The 18,375-nt window shown below is 42.9% G+C and overlaps 2 protein-coding genes across 6 annotated transcripts; both read right to left on the reverse strand.

The window, feature by feature from the left end:
* Positions 1 to 62: 62 nt before the first annotated feature.
* On the reverse strand, positions 63 to 9,684 carry LOC144068371 (smoothelin-like protein 2). Of its 4 annotated transcripts, XM_077592846.1 has the most exons (15): positions 9,590 to 9,666; positions 5,624 to 5,695; positions 5,444 to 5,525; positions 4,890 to 5,331; positions 2,866 to 2,923; positions 2,627 to 2,770; positions 2,423 to 2,554; positions 1,902 to 2,042; positions 1,700 to 1,828; positions 1,565 to 1,627; positions 1,334 to 1,391; positions 1,142 to 1,264; positions 891 to 1,005; positions 670 to 821; positions 63 to 408 (listed from the first exon to the last, which is right to left on the reverse strand). In XM_077592846.1, the coding sequence occupies exons 3-15, from the start codon at positions 5,452 to 5,454 to the stop codon at positions 282 to 284; spliced, it is 1,695 nt and encodes a 564-aa protein (XP_077448972.1). In that variant the 5' UTR covers positions 5,455 to 5,525; positions 5,624 to 5,695; positions 9,590 to 9,666; the 3' UTR covers positions 63 to 281. The 4 variants fall into 4 exon arrangements, with proteins under 4 accessions (XP_077448972.1, XP_077448973.1, XP_077448975.1 ...); XM_077592847.1 differs by lacking the exon at positions 5,624 to 5,695 and having other exon boundaries at positions 9,590 to 9,684; XM_077592849.1 differs by having other exon boundaries at positions 4,890 to 5,525.
* Positions 6,512 to 17,956, reverse strand: tlcd3a (TLC domain containing 3A). 2 transcript variants are annotated; one of them, XM_077592864.1, is made up of 6 exons: positions 17,489 to 17,956; positions 14,172 to 14,258; positions 12,501 to 12,720; positions 10,676 to 10,771; positions 9,774 to 10,089; positions 9,590 to 9,685 (listed from the first exon to the last, which is right to left on the reverse strand). In XM_077592864.1, exons 1-5 carry the CDS (start codon positions 17,611 to 17,613, stop codon positions 9,805 to 9,807), a joined length of 813 nt encoding a protein of 270 aa, XP_077448990.1. In that variant the 5' UTR covers positions 17,614 to 17,956; the 3' UTR covers positions 9,590 to 9,685; positions 9,774 to 9,804. The 2 variants fall into 2 exon arrangements, with proteins under 2 accessions (XP_077448989.1, XP_077448990.1); XM_077592863.1 differs by having other exon boundaries at positions 6,512 to 10,089; positions 17,489 to 17,953.
* Between the last annotated feature and the right edge of the window lie 419 nt (positions 17,957 to 18,375).

Here is an 18,375-nt window from a genome sequence, read left to right on the forward strand (position 1 = left end):
ATTTCTATGGGCTCTAGGTAGCATGACTAGGACGATGGGTAAAATAAGGATTTGCAATGAAAAACATTACAAAAATGCTTTATTTAGACCCCTTTATCTGAATCTCATGCTATTCATGAGCATGTCCGCTCTGTTTGCACATCCACACCAGCAGCTGTGACAATTGCAAATTGTTAAATAGCAGGGATGAACAAAGTCCCTTTCGTAAAAACCGCAACAGCAATAGAAACACATCACGACAAAAATGTGCCTCTTTGCAGACTTCTCTGATACAGAGTTAGTTACTCAAACGTCTTCAGGTGGTTGTACAGGGATTGGACATAGGTGAACACGCACATGGGGTCTGGTTTATCGCGCATCTCCAGCATGTCGTCCACTTCGATCAGACGGAGACAGTCGGCCTGCGTTCTGGCATAGGAGGAGAATCATTGGTCAACTCTCAGTACGAATGACAATGACAGACGTCCAATCACGTTGCTCTCTGGACCAGTCATGTCTTTTTTCAGAAGATCGGGATTGGGTTAAAAAAAAAAAGTCAGGTTTTTAAAATAATGGCTATCATCAATCAAATTTGATTGTCTCAGAATCGCCAGATCCTCAAAATCAAAGGACTCGGAATGACATGCAAAATGATGCGATCAGAACTTCCCCAGACTCGAGAGAACGTACTCAGCCGTAGTGAAAGCCAGCTGCAGGTTCTGCTTGCGGTTGGCAGGGTTTAGCGTGTTGTAGTCAAACTCCAGCGGGAAGAAGGAATGGACCAGGGCGCAGAAGGCCATGCCGTCGCTCCAACACGAGGAGAAGTTCTGGATGTCGATATTCTGCCGGATGAACACTTTGTATTTGGATCTATCCAACAGCTGGTGAATAAAGTAATGGCGAAATTGTACCTGGTAGCCAATGGTTTTGGAGCGGCACCACTCCAGGAGTATCTGTTTTATCCCACTGGCACTGGAAACGCCAAAGCTTTGGGAGCGCTTCAATTTGGGTTTGGAGTCCTTGGGCCTGTTGAATAAAAATGCAAATGGTAGTCTGGAAACTGCTCTTGTCATAGATGCGTGTATAGCCAGTTATAATATGGCTGTCAAAATGTTTGATGTACTACGCATTGAGTAAATGGAAATGATTCAACTGGACCTACTTTATGGGCTCGGAGTTCATCCTCTCAAAAAGGGCACGTTTGGCCTGAGCGCCACCAGCACGAGGAAGCGTGTTGGACTTGGTCACATCTTGTTTGAAATCCACTGCAGTGGAGCTTCCTTTCCTTGGAAAGTGAAAATAACCATGACACTGATTTGACATGAAAACGTCAACATGGCCACTGTTGACTTACTTGTCAAAAGCAGGCGACAAAGCGGGTTTGATGATTGACTTGGATGGAAGTAACTTCTCTGCAGAGGAATTCACGTTAACTCATTGGCGGCGATAGACATCCAATCGCTTTGAACGGTCAGGTCACCATTCAAGGGGATTGGACGTCTACTGGCGACAGACTCGGTTAAATAGACATCTTAACATGGTTTTAATATACGAGCTGCATTTTTGATAATTTCCACGCTTTTACCTGTCGGTTGAGGAAAGCTCACACTTCTCTTTAGACCCGGGCTCAGTGTTTTGATAACCGGAGCTGCATTGACGTACCACGTTAGGTTAACGGATACATGAAAGCAGAAGTATTTCAAGAGTGGGACTTATGTACCTCTCTTAAAGGGGTACTCCCCGGCTTTAACAGATGATTCCTGGGGTGCCGGCGGAGCAATGGTTAGTGACTCTGTGTTATTTTTGACTGAGATTGAGAGAGACGATTGCTGCATGACCTCGCTGACATCTAATCATAAAGATCCGTTTCAGAGGGAAAAAGTGACGAAAAAAAAAGAGATGACCTGGTATCAAGGACTCACCGCGCCGAAATGGGTACTCTCCCGGTTTTATATTGTGGCCTTCTGGCAAAGTTTCAGGGTTGATTCTGCTCGCTGTTGTGAGCGGACGATGCGCCAAAGTAGCCAGGGATGGAGAGCCCGATGGATCCTGGGACGCAAAATCTGTTCATCCGGAAAAAGAAATATGTATTAGTCAGTATGCATTTAATCTTCTGCAAATGTTGTATCAACTAATCAAAGTCTAGATATTCATGGTTGGTCTAGATCTTGAGGTGACAACTTTTCAAAGTCTTTCTCCGAACTTGGTCTTGTTTTAGGACCACCTTGACCCTTAAAAGACTTGATCGAAACCTTTCAGGTGTTTAAGGGTCACATGACTTTAATTTAATATTAACACAACAACCCTATAAAAAGCACAATTTTCAAATGAAGCTAATAAATGTATAGCGAGAGTATGTACTGTTAGTACAGGCGTCTAGCGCCATCGATGGCAGCCAACGAGTTCAACGGGTGCAGCATGTGCAATTGCTGTGTAAACATACTTATTTTGGGATGGCATTCCCCAGATGGATCCTGCAGTTTGTGCACCGACTGAGCAGGTTTAACTGCGACTTCCGGATTGACTTTGGAGCTCAAGGCACTGATGGGAAGGTGCGGTTGGGGTTCGTCAGCATCTGGAAAAAAATATTTACATCTTTATGATTTAGATATTATTAGTTTTTCATCACACAAATATTTCAACTTGCCTTTAAAGGATTTTAATGTGGTTTCTGCAGAGGCTTTAGCCACGGGAGCAGCGACGTGGGCGACGATCTGAACGTCCGAGCTGACTCTTGTCACGGCGGTGATGGGAAGATGATGCTCGCCAAGACCGCCAAAGCCTTCCTGTACTGAATGTCGATAAATAGATATTTAATCGACAGGTCGCTTGGTAAACGTGGCAGAACGGAAATCATAACAATAGCATTACTGCAAGCTAGCTTACCTGGCTTCCGGTTCTGTTGTTCCACTGAGCCAATGAGCTTCTCTGTCTGGGCCTCTCCCTATTGGGGCAAAGTACACAATATTCCAAATTTCAGTGGTGTAAAGATAAGCCTCCATGGTTAAAGCGGTCCTAAGGAACTCTTTCAATGCCAATCATGCTGTGAACTGAAAATGTCACTACTTTCACCACTTCAACATCAATGGCAACCAGTGAGAAACTCTTCTTCCTCTGGCCAAGATTCACCTTCCATCCAATGAGTTTATTACTAGTTGACCTCCGATCCATTTTCACAGCCAAGGAAGGGATGATCATGATCAATAACACAACTGGTTGCCTTAGGTGATGCAACCAGGGCAGCTGTCATCCGATGTCTATTTGCGTTTGGGCCTTAGCAACGCAAAACCACAACTCTTGTTGACTGTGACTGTTTACGTTGACTGTCATCGTGGATGATGACATTTTAAGCCCGCGCCGGCTAAAATAAACGGGTGGATGACAGCTGTCTAGCCCACCGAGCATCCCACGATGGTCGATGCCAGGTTTTTGCATGCACTGCCAAACCTCCCTGTTCAAAAGGATAGAACGGGCAACACCGGTTGTAACACTAAGTTCCCACTACCACAACAGTTCTTCCTTCTCGTCGTGATATCGATATCTGTATATCGATCTAAATCATCGTCTTTATTAGCAATCTCCAATGGCACAAGCACTTTTGCTTTCCACAGACGGGCGGCAAGGGCTCTGAACCCCAATCTGTCAACTCGCTACTAGGGTGGGAGATTATCACTGCGGTGATCAGTCACAGTAGGATATTACCGTTTGACTCCATCTGACACCAGTAATGCCGAGCGCAATTTCTGTGAACTCTCACGTCAACACAAGCATCCGCCCTATTTTGTATCGTTTTGGTCACACGTGACCTGAATTTAATCCATCATCAATGACCATTAATCAATGTGATGACTCAATAAGACACTGAAGTCAATATACTAGAGATTCAAAAGAACAGGCGAAGGAAACTTCATTTACTTTTTGGCCAAGTGTATTACAGGATACCGTTTAGGAAAAAATTTAAAGGGTGCAAGAAAAATGTATTTTAGGAATTTTTTAAGTTACTGTTTAAGACCTTTTATAGAGCAAGTGACTATTTTTTCATAATACATCAAAAAAATATATATTATTCCTCATTACTCAACCATTCCTTTTCTGAGTCGCTTATCTTCACGAGGATCACAAGGGTGCTGGACCCAAACCCAGCCAACACCCTGAATGGGTTGACAGCCAATTGCAGGGCAATACAACGTTATTAAAAATCATTAATTTCAAATAATTAAAACGGAAACAAAAAATATATATATTTATGCACGGAATCTTAAATTATCATTCTTTTACCGTCTCATCAATAATATATAATCCCCCCCCCCATCCCGCGATTATATCCTCACACTTGCCCCCTTCCCCGACGGGCCTTTCCGCTCGAGGCCTGCGATTTATTGATGCCATCAAAAGGTCGTGGTTATTTTTGGCTCCACGCTTCACAGTCCAGAGCAGTCTCGTTGGCCCTGGCATGTGCTCTGTATCAGTTTTCCACATATCCTCTGTCTATGAGTATGACTGCAACAGTTAAGGGAGCAATTGATATTCCATCGTTAAGGAGCTTTTAAAGTACCCGGCGCACGGGTCTTCGACTTGACTTTCGTCACACGGCAAAAAATAAATCCCTCCCTGGCTGAGTTACTTGCTCTATAAAGAGTTAAGACCAAATAGACCATTTACACATTATCACCGTGTCTTTGTTTTCTAAAAGCCTGCTTTTAGGAACAAAGCAATTGCTACGATGAAGCCCATAAAAAAATCCTTGTAAAATCTGATATAAACAGACCAATTTAGACAACAGGTTGTATTGTCTCCAAGTTTTGGGATACTTGCTAAGACTGAGAACTTTCTGCTGTGTTACAATTCAGAATCTGGAGTTATTTCAGGTCAAAGAGAAAAAAAAAGAGCGATCACCTTTGAACACTTACGTTAAATTCCTTAGCTTTCCATGATTGTCCAGATCTGGAAGCAGTTAGACCCGCGTGGCCCCTCTGCATCTCCGTGAGCCCGTTGTCCACACCCTGTTCCTTCCTCTCTACCCTGGACCCGGCAGCAGAGGAGCTCCTGTCCATCTGCGCCCCGGCCAGAGACTCCACCAAGCGGCTGAGGGCCTCCATCTTAACGCGGAGCTGCAGGTTCTCCTCCTGCAACTTGACCACCGCCTCGGCCAGGGGCCCGCTGGAGGCGCTCATCTCGCCGATGCGCTTCTCGATGCGCTGCTTGAAAGCGCTAATGTCCACGTGGACCTCCCTCACGGCAGCCTGCAAGGTGGCGTTAAATTCCACCACGGCCTTGCTTACCACTCTCTCCTCGGCACCTTCATCCATGGCGGTCTTGTCGCACGCGGTCGGTCTCCAGAAAATACAAGTCCTGCTGTGGACGTTTTTTTTCTGTTACCAATGGGAACGCTCAACAGAAGGCGCCGGTGTCCATATCAACAATCCAGTAAAAACACTTGGAAAGGATCAGGAGGGTTCCTTGCCAGCTCCTCATTAAAGTCCCATCAAGGGCCTCGGACTTCTCTCAGCATTCGCCTTCTAACTTGGTCGCCGCACTCCGTTCGTCTAAAAGGAAAATGCACAGAAATACATGAGGGTCTCGCAGGGAGCAGGGTCACACAATCGGATCAAGTTTGCAAATGGGGGGTCGGCATCCAACGGACTTTCCGAAGGGATCCGGTTCTGGTTCCATCCTTTTCCGCTGGACGCTCTGTGTTGGCGAGCAACAGCTTTGCCTATGTATTTTGGGACATAAAAGGGGTGGGGTGGGGGGTTAGGAGGGGCTTGTAATAGTTGCATGGGGGTTCATCTTGGTTACAAGTGATTATACACACTTTATGACAATAGTATTTAGAGTTGAGAAGTTGTTATACTTACAAAAAGTGGAACATGTAGGCAAGTTTGGTTATCAATAATTTGCCGGATCTTGTCAACTCTTTCAGTGCCAATGACAACAATAGCCATGCCATCGTGTACTTCATTCTACCTGGGAGGGTCGGCAGCAAATGAAAGCCTCCCATTTCAAATGGATTCAAAGGTACGAGTTAGATGACAATCTGACACAGACCAGATTTTAAAAGACTATCAAAGCAAGTTTATTGATTTTGATTTTAAAGGGGTGCGCAAGGTGTAATCTTCTCTCACATGTTTTTTTTCCTTCATATTTTGCCATAAAACAACCCAGTCGCTAGATGTAACAAACTAGAAAACAAGGTCCAAGCCATCAAAGTCTGATATTCACCCGTGAAAATTGAAACAAACATTAGAATGCTATCAAAAATAGAGTAAGGTGTGATGGCAGGCGTTGTTAAATGGTGGTGCGTTGATGGAACCCGAGAAGCAAATGTTAAATCTTCCAAAGCTATCGGGGGTCCAAACAAGACAATAGGAGCACATCAAACAAATGTAAGACATTGATATATTGAATAAGTATAGATCTTTTTCATCAATTAAAATAAACACCAGAAGCATCAAGAAGGCTTCAAATGCTAAAATTTTAAATTAAATGAGAATAAATAAACCGGGATCAAAAGCACTAAAATAAAAGCAAATACAAAATCGGCATATATTTAATCAAATGTTTTCAAAGTGATTGCCCATTTCATTCATAATACAGGATATGCTGGTGAAGGTAGAAGACCCAGACCCTGCAAACACCACCTGCCAATCAAATTCTTTTTCTCAAGGCAACAGAAAACAAAGTAACTTCTCTCTCCGTGGATTAAAATCCTCCCCATGTCATATCACAGCTCAAATAGTTGTGCGTTTTTTTTCATCAACACTTTTATACTCACATCAAATCATACCAAAAGAAACAGTGCGTCATGAAAATAAACAAAACTTCAGATGAGCGTTTTCTCAGTGTAATTTCTGCAAAATGCACTTTCAATGGGAATTATCACCCTCATTTGTGAATTATCATCATGAGAAAAGAAAATGAAAAAACAAACCTTTTCATAAAATGAGAACTTGAACGCAACAACATCTCCATGTGTATCTGGTCCTCGCTAAAACGACAAAGTGCTCATTGTTACTTGCAACCAGTCGCAGTTGCCATTTCACCCTTGATCATATTGAAGAAAATCGCAAAAAAAAACTTTTTTTAAATTAAGACATTAGAGCTTGCTATATGAGATGATCATTGAGAAAAAACAAGTGCTGGAAAATGAAAATCCCCAAAATCATGGCTAATTAGAGGCTTAATTTAGCACGTGAACCAATTTTAACCGTCGTCTTGATTTATCATTTTTACAAAAAGCAAATTGTAGTGTTATAGCTGCCCTAAAGCCAAGTGACATCATTTTTTTCTGTTCATTTGGACAAACATAACAGCTAAGAGTATTAATTAGCATAGTCATCTTGATGCCTGCCCCCCGCAAACGAGTGAATGAAATTAAAAAATAAGAATTAACGCTTTCAGGTATGGGTAGCGACCATTTTAAGAGGTTTACTGATATATATATATATATTAAGACACAAAAACCTACAGTTATAAATGATAATGCTGTTCTTCATATTACTAACGCTTCTGTGATATAACTAAAGTGCCTGACAGTCTTTGGTTTGCCAACCAGTAAAAAGATTATTCGAATATTACGATATAAGGAAGAAGTACAAGATAGTGTGTCGATAGTTTAGAATCTGTGTGGTTATCACAGTGCAAAAATACATACCGTCAACTTCCTAATTAAGTTATCTTCATCATAACCTGAGCAAATAGGATATATTAAGACAAGTGAAATGACACTATAAAGTTGGGAAGCTTGTCGCAAATAAGAGTTGGGATTTAAGGTCAGTGATTGAAATAATTAGCAGAAATATCTACAGATGACGTGTTAAGAAATGGTTGAAGGCCTTTCAGATCAGATTGGCAAAAGGTTGGATTAATACTGCAGGGTAGGCGAGATTAAAATATCAATTTGCTATTTTATTGGCATCTTGATGCCAAGGAACTTTTGAAGAAAAGGAAAAATAAAGAAATCAAATGAGTTGAGGCCCTCTTGTGGCGTTTATCGACAGTGCAACTATATTCCCACTGAAGCCCCTCTGCAGCTGTGTTCAGTCAGTATAGCATGTATGATATAATATATACAACTATGTGTAGCACAAGATTGGTTATTGAAGCTGCAGAGGTTTCTCTCTCCGTCTCTCTGTCCTTTTTTAAGTAAAAGTAAATTAAGATCCTAAATTTCAAATAAAGCCGTTATGCAAAAATGTCAACGCTGGGACCAAAAATGAGGAAAACAAACTATGGGTAGCATTAAAAATGAGCAAAGCAGTGAAAATGTAATATCCACTTAGCAACGTTAATCCGAATATTAATCCAAATGAAGAGCCGGATGTGTTAGATAAATTAAAAAACGCAGAACTGCCGTGCACCATTTCTCAACGTGTATTTGAGGGATGAAATAAGCCCAATTCGACATTTCATCTACATTTGTATAATAACTGACCAATCCAGCTAGGGTTAAGTGAAGCGATATTTAAAAGCAAACTAAACTCGTTACAGTTAATAAAGCTAGGGCTACTTGACGGCCTTCTTCACAATCACAAGCCAATTCTGTGTTTATTTAAAAATGCATTCTTTCTCAAAATTCTATCTGGAATGCAATGTGATAAATGGGCATAGATTCTCATTGAGAAAAAAATGCAAAAAATATACCAAAGAGGGCAAGACCTGATGTTGGTCTGGTAAACATGCTGCATTTTTGCATAGATTTTTTTTTTTTAACGGGGAAATAAAATGAAAAACAGCAAATATAGCATGTTAGTGCATGCCTAGTGTGTTTGTTGTCTATAAAGCTTTACAGTCTATGAATTTATGTGAACGGGAACAGTGCAGCATTCGTCTAAAAATATAAACTGTAATCAAAAACGCTATGATTAGCCGTAACTACAAGTCTCTTTTACGCGTCTATTCCACATGGTAACAGAATGCCTTTAGCGTGGAAACGGGATATTGCTCCGTCACGGTTGTTATTGTACTTGGATGGCTTCCTCCCCCATAATTCCACAACAATGCGGGAAGGGAGACAAGAGGCGAAAAACAACTTTTGCAGGCATTGTAAAAAGGAGGCTACCGAAAAAAACAACCTCTTTTTATGTCAAGTTAAAAGGTTTCGATATATTTGTGATGATGCAACAAAAACCTGAACGTGTATGAAGTCCACAAAGCCTCCCCAAGAGCTAATGCTAACGCTCGCTCATTTTATTGCTTATCTCTGAGGCACCATCTGAGTGTCATGTGAAATGTTTACATATTATATATAGATATATATTAGCTTTCCGGTGAATTATTTACGTTGCTATCAACCTTCACGTACAATCTATGGTTCACAGAATCACCTTGTATACAGCACTAGCTGCTAAAAGCTTCCTCTACAGTGACTACCACCTGCCTGGTATCGTTCCCAGAATATTTCTTCATTTCAGGTGCAGTAACCCGTTAAACCCAAACGTCAAATGATAAAAAGGTGTGTTAGATTCAAAAATAAACAAATAAGCACTCTGTTTTTTTGACAGCCAATTGAACATGGAACGAACAACTGGAAACATGGATTGCTAAATAAAACGAGTCAGGGGAAATATGACAACTAGCCGCCTCTCTGGCAAAACACCAAAATAAATACCTGTCTTGGGGGCTGATCGCTCACACCTTAACGGACCTGCAAAATCATCAGTAGTAGTTTCTGGGGAAAGGTCCGCTGTTAGCAGCAGATTCCAAACTGGAAGGGGTGAAATTGTGCATTAAACGCCGGCCGACGGTCCTCCTGGACTACAGCAACACGGTGGGTGGAGAGGTACAGTAGTTACGTTAATGGGTGACTACCGCGACCGGGGGAAATCACTGATCCTTGGCCGACGGCGAGGGCGGCCGCCGACTGCGCCGGTATAGGCGGTAGCCTTTTCGGCACAGCAGGACAAACCAGTAGACCTGCGGCGCCAGGATGCAAGAGTTCCCCAGGTTGGCGGCCAGCGAAAGGTTGAAGGGCACGGCGTAGAGTGGGATTCCGTAGTGATGCCCATAAGCCCAGTACATGTAGGGGAAGAGGGCGATGCGACACATGAAGAAGGTGAGCAACACCATGCTGCCGTTGCATTTGTGCAGCCAACCGTCCTGGAGGCCCAGCTGGCGGACAAAACAAGAGATTCCTACGTTATTTCCACTTTAAGATAGAACTGTATTTAATAGCGATGTAACGAAACAGAGCATTTCTTGAAGAGGTGGAAGATGGGATTTGGATGCAAATTTAGCTGCGTCCACTAAATGAACAGTAGATGCCAGCAAAGATCAAGATACTGGTTTGCTTGAGTTGAACTGAGGTCTCCGTGACCGGGCGTTTGGTCGCTGGACGTTTGGTCGCCCGGGTGAATATAATTTTGAGAGCTGGTTTCAACAGTAGATATTTCGATATTAAACTCTCTCTCTCATGAATATAATTTTGAGAGCTGGTTTCAACATTAAATTCTCAGTCATGTTGTCAAATGTCCGGCGACCAAACGTCTGGGCGACCAAACGTCCGGGGACCAAACGTCCGGGGACCAAATTTCCGAGTACTGAGGTCTCTATTAGCCGGTGGTGAAAATTCTGTAAATAACAGCCCAGTTCCTTGTGATATAATGAGTTGAAAATGTCAAGGCATAATACTCTAACTCTTCAGTGTGGCTCTGAAAAGACAAAAGATGTTCCGAGGGGCGTTCCCGAGCAGCCTCACCTGAATCAGTATCTTCCCTAGGGAGACGAAAGGCGTGCTGAGCTCGGTGAGAAACAAGCAGCCAATGAAGAAGTCACCCTTGTCCTTCCGGAAGAACTGAGGAATGGAAAGAAAAGTCAAAGCGGAGGGAGGGGTGAGAAAGTGCAAATCCAGATGAAGCAAAACAAACAAGAGCTTGGTGGAAAATAAACACAGCTGGCATAGCCGAGGACAAACTCTGGTAAGGAAGGTACGACTTGGACGTTGATACTTCATCTATTTCAATAATTGATTCTGGACTGAAATGTTTAGAGTACACTAAGTATAAAACTTACACATAACATCGCTGCACATAGATGCCTCCAATAGGATTCCGGAATATGTTCGATTGAATCGTTTAACAAGACTTCCAGGCAAAGAAATCTCATCCCCATTAGGATTGTTTCGTTTCTAATAACGGTAGCACTACTTTTCAGATTTATGACCTTTCCCACCCCATTAGGACGCAACCCAAGACTTCAAAAATGTCAACTAATTGCTCTTGCCTTTATTCAAATCTACCATATTTTGCTGCAATGACTTTTTGCTTGGTACGTATCTTGTTAAAAAAAAAAAACCTCAGCTCAACAATGATGACAAAACAACCATCTACGAGTCTCGAATGACTATTCCAGTACGAGTTGATCATGTCCACAGCTTAGGTAATGAATGAGGCTTTTCAAATATTGAGCAGTACTTTTAGAGACACCACCCAACAACAGATGAGGTGGATACGGAGACCCGGGACAAAAAGCTCCGTTAGGTAGGCCAGCTCGTTGGCCAATGATGAATAAAGGATGAGCTGACTCTGCCATCTGCCTCTGAAAAGGCTGCCGGCAACTAAACACCGCAACTACCTGGCCGGACGATCTCTTCTCCCAATCAGTCACAAGCAGCCAAACCCTCGAGAAAAATAAATAAATAAAAATCATAAAACGCACACGCCGGCCTTAATTATGCCCTTATTTGCCATCGGCTTTGGAGAAGAAAAGCATATGTGCGGATTGACGCTTGCCATCTGTCCATTAGGTTCTCATACATGCTTGTTAACCTGTTTGCGAATAGGATGCGTGACATGGCTTAATCCTTCGTAAAGTGAGACTAAAACACACCTATTTTTCCTAGCTCTCCTTATTAGGGTATCCACTATGCATGGTTGATTGGTAAATCCCTTGGTCACATGATTTAGATAAAGAGGCTGACTCGAACTGATTTTTGTTCCTATCAATTTCTAGGCAGCAGTAAGGAAACACCGTATATTACTTTTTACCAGTTTTAATGGGTGAGACAGACAGTCGGGTGATGAGTTAAGAGAGTAGGACTGCAGCTTCAACTAAATTATGTAGCGTAATGTGATCTGGTATTGTTTCCCAGTCAAACAAACAGCCGCGTTTCTATCGACCTGATGGTTGCCTACCCGAGAAGAGTCGATGCTCACTTGATTGTTGCAATCAAGTGTTGTTTTCCTGAGCTCCCATTCTTTTTCAGTAACCGCATTCAGACTTTTGAATGGCCTCACTTTTCCTCTTCACAATCGACTTCCGGTCCATTCTCACTGCAACAATCTCTGGGGGCTTATAGCCATGGGGCGCTGTTATAGTCATCGTTATTGCACCTGTCTCCAGGGTCTTACAATCGTAGTGTTGTTTTGTCATCAATATTTTTAAGTGGACCGTTTTGATTATTTTCCCCTTTTTCAACTCACACCGCACTTTAAAATAAATCCTGCAGGTGGACTGTTTTCGCAACGGCGCCTTCCCCCGAAAAACATATCGGAGCGGACACAACATTTTGAACGGTCGCTTACCAAAGTGACTGGCAACAAGACGGTGAGCAGGGCGATGTGATGCAACACCAGCAGAAATTCCCGCCGGACGAAGGAGTTGACCGTCCCTAGGGAGTGGCGCTGATACTCCTTGTGCCCTTTGACCCGAAAGCGATGGTAGTGGCTGAGGTACATGGCCAGGAGATCGTACGTCATGTAGGGAACGCCAAACCAGATGACAAAGTGGGTGGTCAGCCAGTGCCTGAAAGAGGGGCGGCATAAAAAAAAATTCTGAGCTATAATAAATAGTGATGGAATAAACGATTATACGCCTGACATAGAAAAGGAAAACCAGTGACCTCCCTCTACTGTTTTATTTTGTTTTATGTGCATTTCATAAAAAAAAAAACAGTTGGCACCTTGTGCACATAAACAGCAAAATGTGGTCATTTTAAGACAACTTACAAAGATTAGTGCTGTTTGGCAGTTAAGTTCACATTTCACGAGGGGTTCGAGTGTGCTTTCTCGTGCCCTTGCCACGGCATTAAAGGCGACCGGAAATAAGCGTGGCATAATAAATACCCCGGACGACCTAATGAGCGCTGATTATAACGATGGTTTAATTATGTGGACAGAGCACAGGAAAGCGGCCGCTAAGGGTTTTTTAGCAGCGAAGGTCATTGGGTGAGGATTAAGTGGGCAGTCAGGCACAACAAGCAGCACGCTTCAAAAACAGACTGCCGCCATATGACTCACTCTAATCATTGGGCTAAGTGCCTTCGAAAAATTGGAGTGGAATCTTTCTCTGAAAGATCCCAACTCTTGCTACTCTCCCAAGTGACAGAACGATGATGGCGGTCGCCTTGATGTAGCTGAAATCGAGAAACTCCAACGTGGGCAGTACACCTTAGTTACCAAAATAGGTCGGTTCTACGCCAGTGTTCATTAGGGTCCGATTTCTCAATGGTAGCTTCATGCTGATTACCAAACTAACGCTACATGCCTGATTGGGTTTTATACTTCTGGACCAATATCTTAAAACTAAATGTATCTTAGTTTTTTTCTTTTTTCCACAATCTGCACTTTGATGTTTATTTCTAGTCCCCGTTTTTTTCTCTCGAGGTCGGCGTTATGTGGAGCAAAGTGTTACACCGAAGGCCGGAGGCAGCGACAGATTGTGATAGGGTATTAAGAGTATTCGTGGGTCTGACTGCCGAGCATGTGTCTGATAAGCCCCCCGGGGCCTCGGGCACGTCACGGGACAGCAGAACTGAGCAGCGTTGTGAAGGAATTAAGCCCACAGGGAAGGGGAGGGGCCTGTGGAGATTAGAAACCTCAAACTGGGACTGCCCGGGTCTGGCCGCTGACTCAGTAGGATTACAAGGCTAGCATTAGCTTACATTCACATACACACACATACACAAAAAAAGAAGGGCAGGCCAACTTGCTTCCTCACTTGTCAACAAAAGGGAGTGGAATTCACGTTGTGAGCACACAAACGATTAACACATTGGCTGTCATTGACGGCGATAGATGTCCAATCCAGTCCAACTGGGAGGCTAGGCTTCCAAAGAACTCAGGATCATTTACTGCCAGCCCTCCAATTTAACATGGATTGGATATCCAATCGTGACAAATGTAGTATTTCAGATCACAACATAAGAATGGTCACTGGCACTGAATAAGTTTCAATACTTGAAGTGAACTACTAACCTGTCATCGATGACATTGCCCCTGCATGACGACACGACCACGGCACCCGCTGTGGTTGCCATGACAGCATGGATGGAAGACACCACCCTAAGAGGAAAAACAACAAACCTGGTAATAAGTCAAACGTAGAAATAATCAGTGATATCTAATTAAAGCGCACCAAAAAACAAAAATTTCAGACCATTCTCAATTTAATCAGAGGATTAATTGCAACAACTCCCAATACCAGGCTTTAAATGGAATCTCAGTAAGTCAAAGGGCCAGTGTTCTGTTAAATAACTGCCGCACTTAAGTGCTTTGAAAAACTATGGCGGCACGGGGAAACAATGGCTCCCTTTTTTTCGTGTGGCCGAGAGGTGAAACCGCCGTCAATTTACGCTAATTTAAACTGGATCGTCGCCAAGGCGATTACATGATGGGTAAACTACAAAAAAAATAAAAAATCAGGCCTCATCCGGGACAGCCTAACTGATTGAAATACAAACTCACCTCATCTAAAGCACACTTGTATCCCTTTAACCTCCAACCCAAATCGCAACAGGCATTTCCAAAGTTGTCACAAGATCCCCATTTTTTAAACAGCTTATTCATTGTGTGTCTGCCAGTAAATACCCCCCTACTCCCAAAGCCCCCCAACATTTCTCCCCTGGTGCTGTTGACAGGCCGCTGGCATGACCAACGAGGCAGAGTGGAGGGGAACAAGAAAAGGGGGCAAGAATTCCTCGCTGCCTGATCTCGCAGTTTTGCACGGCTCTACGTTGGACTCGCGGCGTTTGCGCGCAGCGGGCCGCTTGTTCTTTCACGTGCCGTCAAACTCACAACGTCTGACAGCGGCGAGCATACGCGAGCAAAGGGGAAGAAAAAAAACGGAATAGAGTCAAATGCAGCTCACTGACCTCTTTAACATTTCATGCATGGATTAGGACTTTTTTGTTGTTGTTACCCTTAGAGGGCAGTGAGTTAACGTAGTGGGGGGAAAAATTACTTTAATCTAGTTAGGATTAATCAACCAATAAACGATAGAGGATATCCCAACATTAAAATTGCGATTATCACAAAAATATACAATAGCATCAAGCTCCTTCGAGCCACTTCAAACCTAAGGAACTTAAAAGTGCATATTCTTCAATAATTATTTAAAGATGGCATGTTCGGGGAGATTGTTAGAAAGATTCCACGCGAGGTCACGCGACCGAAACGACAGGAAGCTAGCTCGTTAGCCCCGACAACGTACGGCCATCACCAAGTGACAGAAAAGTCTTCCCCTAAACTCATTGGCCACCTTTGACGGTGCTAGACATCCAATCCACTTTGACTGGGAATGTATTTTAGGGTATTTGCGTGTCACTTCCTGTAATTTATCAGGTAACAATGTGTTGGTTTGGACAGTAATGGTCACAACCTGTACATTTTGGATTATCTGTTGTCTTTTTTTATACATTTAATATTTAATGAGTCCAATCCATTTGGTCACAACACCCTCCCATTTCAAATTAATTGGACGTCTACTAGTGATGAACTCACGTAAATTCAATGGAAGGAGTCACACGATTGGACGCCAATCGTCGTCACTGGTGGTCAAAGAGCTAAATGCTAGCGCTATGTTTACATAAGGCCAAGGAGACCATGTTTTGCTATTACACAAGAACTATGGATTGCTGAGTCCTTGAAGTTATCAAAACTTTGAGGCTATCAGTTGAATTCACAGCAGGAGTTCAGGGCAAGGTGACGTGGGTTAACGTTTATCAGGGCTCCAGGGGGGGCCGGTTATTGGCCCGGGGTGCTCGCCAAGTTATTTAGTCTTCTTTTGTTTCCACGTCTGAGAAAACAAGCAGCGTTACAAGGTCGGCGGCACCGCCGCTTTTCCCATCAGATGAGCATTAGTGGAACTAGGGAAGCATTATTCGGGGAGGAGGAGGAGGGCACGTCTAACTCAGCTGCAAGTCAACCCAGGCTCGGCTTGCCTTGGCCTGCGAGTGGATTAAAGCAGGGTGGCAGTGAACCAATGAGCACTGAGGCGCACTTGTGTGCACCATGAGAGGCTGTCATTCAAGCATTATTCGTTAAAGTACTGACCGTGACAGAATTACTTTTTAATTGCATACATCAAGCAGCACATTAAACTAGACCCAAACCATTTCCCTATTCACTCCGATGACCACTTCTATTGTGAATGTTTCCTCCTGACAACCAAGTCTAAAAGAACTGCTGTTCAATGAAAATATTAAGAACACTGTTTAATTTTTTGGAGGCGGGGGAATAATGCGATTTATATACTAGCAGAATAAATGAATTACCTTTTTTTCTATTTAATTTACAATCGGGTCAGGTTGACCCATGATGACATAACAGTAATGTTGTAAAGTCCAATTACCCCAACCAAAATGTGATCATCAAAACCCAATAGCACTATTTCTATTTTAACTATTTTCTTATGGGTAAGAATAAATCCATCATATTCAATTTAACGAAATTAGTTTGGGCTTATGAGCAGGTAAACACTAGACTGATCTTCAGCCAATCACAGGGCACATAATAGACCACCCGCCATTGTGTGGATCAAGAGTACTACCTTCAGAAAAACCTAAAAAGCATAGGGAGATAAAAATAGCATGTAGGATTCAAACCCTACAAGATCAGAACAGTAATGTTGATATTTGTGAAAGAAACTAACCCACCTTCATTCTAGACTGTGATATTGAGGCTTGTAAAGAAATGCCCAATCATGTGGCCTCCTATCATCCCTCTGCCGTGGGTTTATCGCTAGATGTCCAATCAATGTGAACAGGGAGGTATGGCAGCAAATGAACATTCATTTATTCGCTGCCATCCTCCTAGTCCAAACGGCAGCCAATGAGTTAATAATTTAAAAAAAAATTCCCCCCACAAATTTTTAACGTTGACTTTTTCCTTTTTCTCATATTGTCGCTTCACACGATATTAATATATGTTACATGATCCATCTCACTGGGAAAAATAATAGGTAGAGAAAATGTATGAGAATTCGACCCTGACATGCGCCCACGAACCACAGTTTGCTTACCGCTACTTTGAAGCCTGTCGAACGTAGGCATCGTCACCGTCACAGAAAAAAAAATTTCTTTTCCTTTTGAAATAATTATTTTAAGACACGCGTGGGCAGATTTAAAAGCCAACGTTAATGAATCGCGCCGTAAAAAAAACGAGGGAGGAAAAAATCAAGCTAGCTAGGACGGTTGTCGTGGGTTAGTTACCCCACTGAACACGTTCCCTAAAAAGCGCAATGAATGAAACGGGTAAAAAAAAGAGCACATAATGCACGGTTATTTTTCTCTTACCTTTCGCTAACGAGCACCACGTCGGCATCGCTCCAGTGCTTGAATACTCTGGGCAGGATCTTTCGAAAGGCGAAGAACAAGCCGGGGAAAACTACGGCGCCACAAGCTAGCACTTGAAACATCATGGGCTGCGTTTATAAATGGAAATTAAACACTCCCCACCTCCCTTTTGTGGCCGCCGCTTTAAAAAAATAAAAATAAAACAAAACAAAATGACCCCGATTCGACGACGACCTCCTGCTTCGTCGACGCTTCACACCAAACGCCGCTGGAGCATTGTGCTGTGTGGCCCGAGCCTCTGGTGCCTCTGGTGCCGGTGGTGAGTGTTTGCCGTGTTCACAGTACACCACCATCCGGGACGGGGCTCCTCTATTCGGTTATCAGAAACCAGCAGCAGCACCAGCAAGACTGTGAAGTGAACGGACGGAAATACATGACGCTTCCACAAGAGGACTATCAAAATAAGAGTCACGCGTCACAATCAAAGCATTTGTTTTCGTTCCGGTTCCCATCGCCAAATCTTGGACGGGATTACTAGTCAAAAATGCGAAAATATGAGCAAATGCCCACCAAAATATCTATGCACGGTGTTTGATTTTTAGCTGTTTTATAAAGGTTGCAGGTCATGCCTTATATATTTAAATGGAACTCAATTACATTTAATGCTAAGAAATATCTTGTTAACCCAGATCAGGGGCAAGTGACTATTTTTGGTCATTCAAAAAAACAAACAAAAACGCATCCCCATAAAGACCTGACGTCACAATGACACTTTTGACTCACTGAGACCACAATAGTAATATATTGGTGTTACAACGTCATATTTCAAATAGTAATTTTTCATATTTTTATAATAAATACATAAAATACGGATGCGGTATACTTTG

This window comes from Stigmatopora argus, chromosome 22, assembly GCF_051989625.1.
Source record: "Stigmatopora argus isolate UIUO_Sarg chromosome 22, RoL_Sarg_1.0, whole genome shotgun sequence".
Taxonomy (NCBI): Eukaryota; Metazoa; Chordata; class Actinopteri; order Syngnathiformes; family Syngnathidae; genus Stigmatopora; species Stigmatopora argus.

Bases quoted from the DNA above. Each gene is read 5' to 3' on its own strand.
- tlcd3a (XM_077592863.1), bottom strand. From the start codon at position 17,613: ATGATGTTTCAAGTGCTAGCTTGTGGCGCCGTAGTTTTCCCCGGCTTG. The intron at 14,259-17,488 runs GTAAGAGAAAAA...TTTTCCTCTTAG, and splicing joins GTGGTGCTCGTTAGCGAAAG to GGTGGTGTCTTCCATCCATG. The intron at 12,721-14,171 runs GTTAGTAGTTCA...CCCCTCTTTCAG, and splicing joins GGCAATGTCATCGATGACAG to GCACTGGCTGACCACCCACT.
- LOC144068371 (XM_077592847.1), bottom strand. The intron at 2,771-2,865 runs GTAAGCTAGCTT...ATCGACATTCAG, and splicing joins ACAACAGAACCGGAAGCCAG to TACAGGAAGGCTTTGGCGGT. The intron at 1,265-1,333 runs GTAAGTCAACAG...TCACTTTCCAAG, and splicing joins TTGTCGCCTGCTTTTGACAA to GAAAGGAAGCTCCACTGCAG.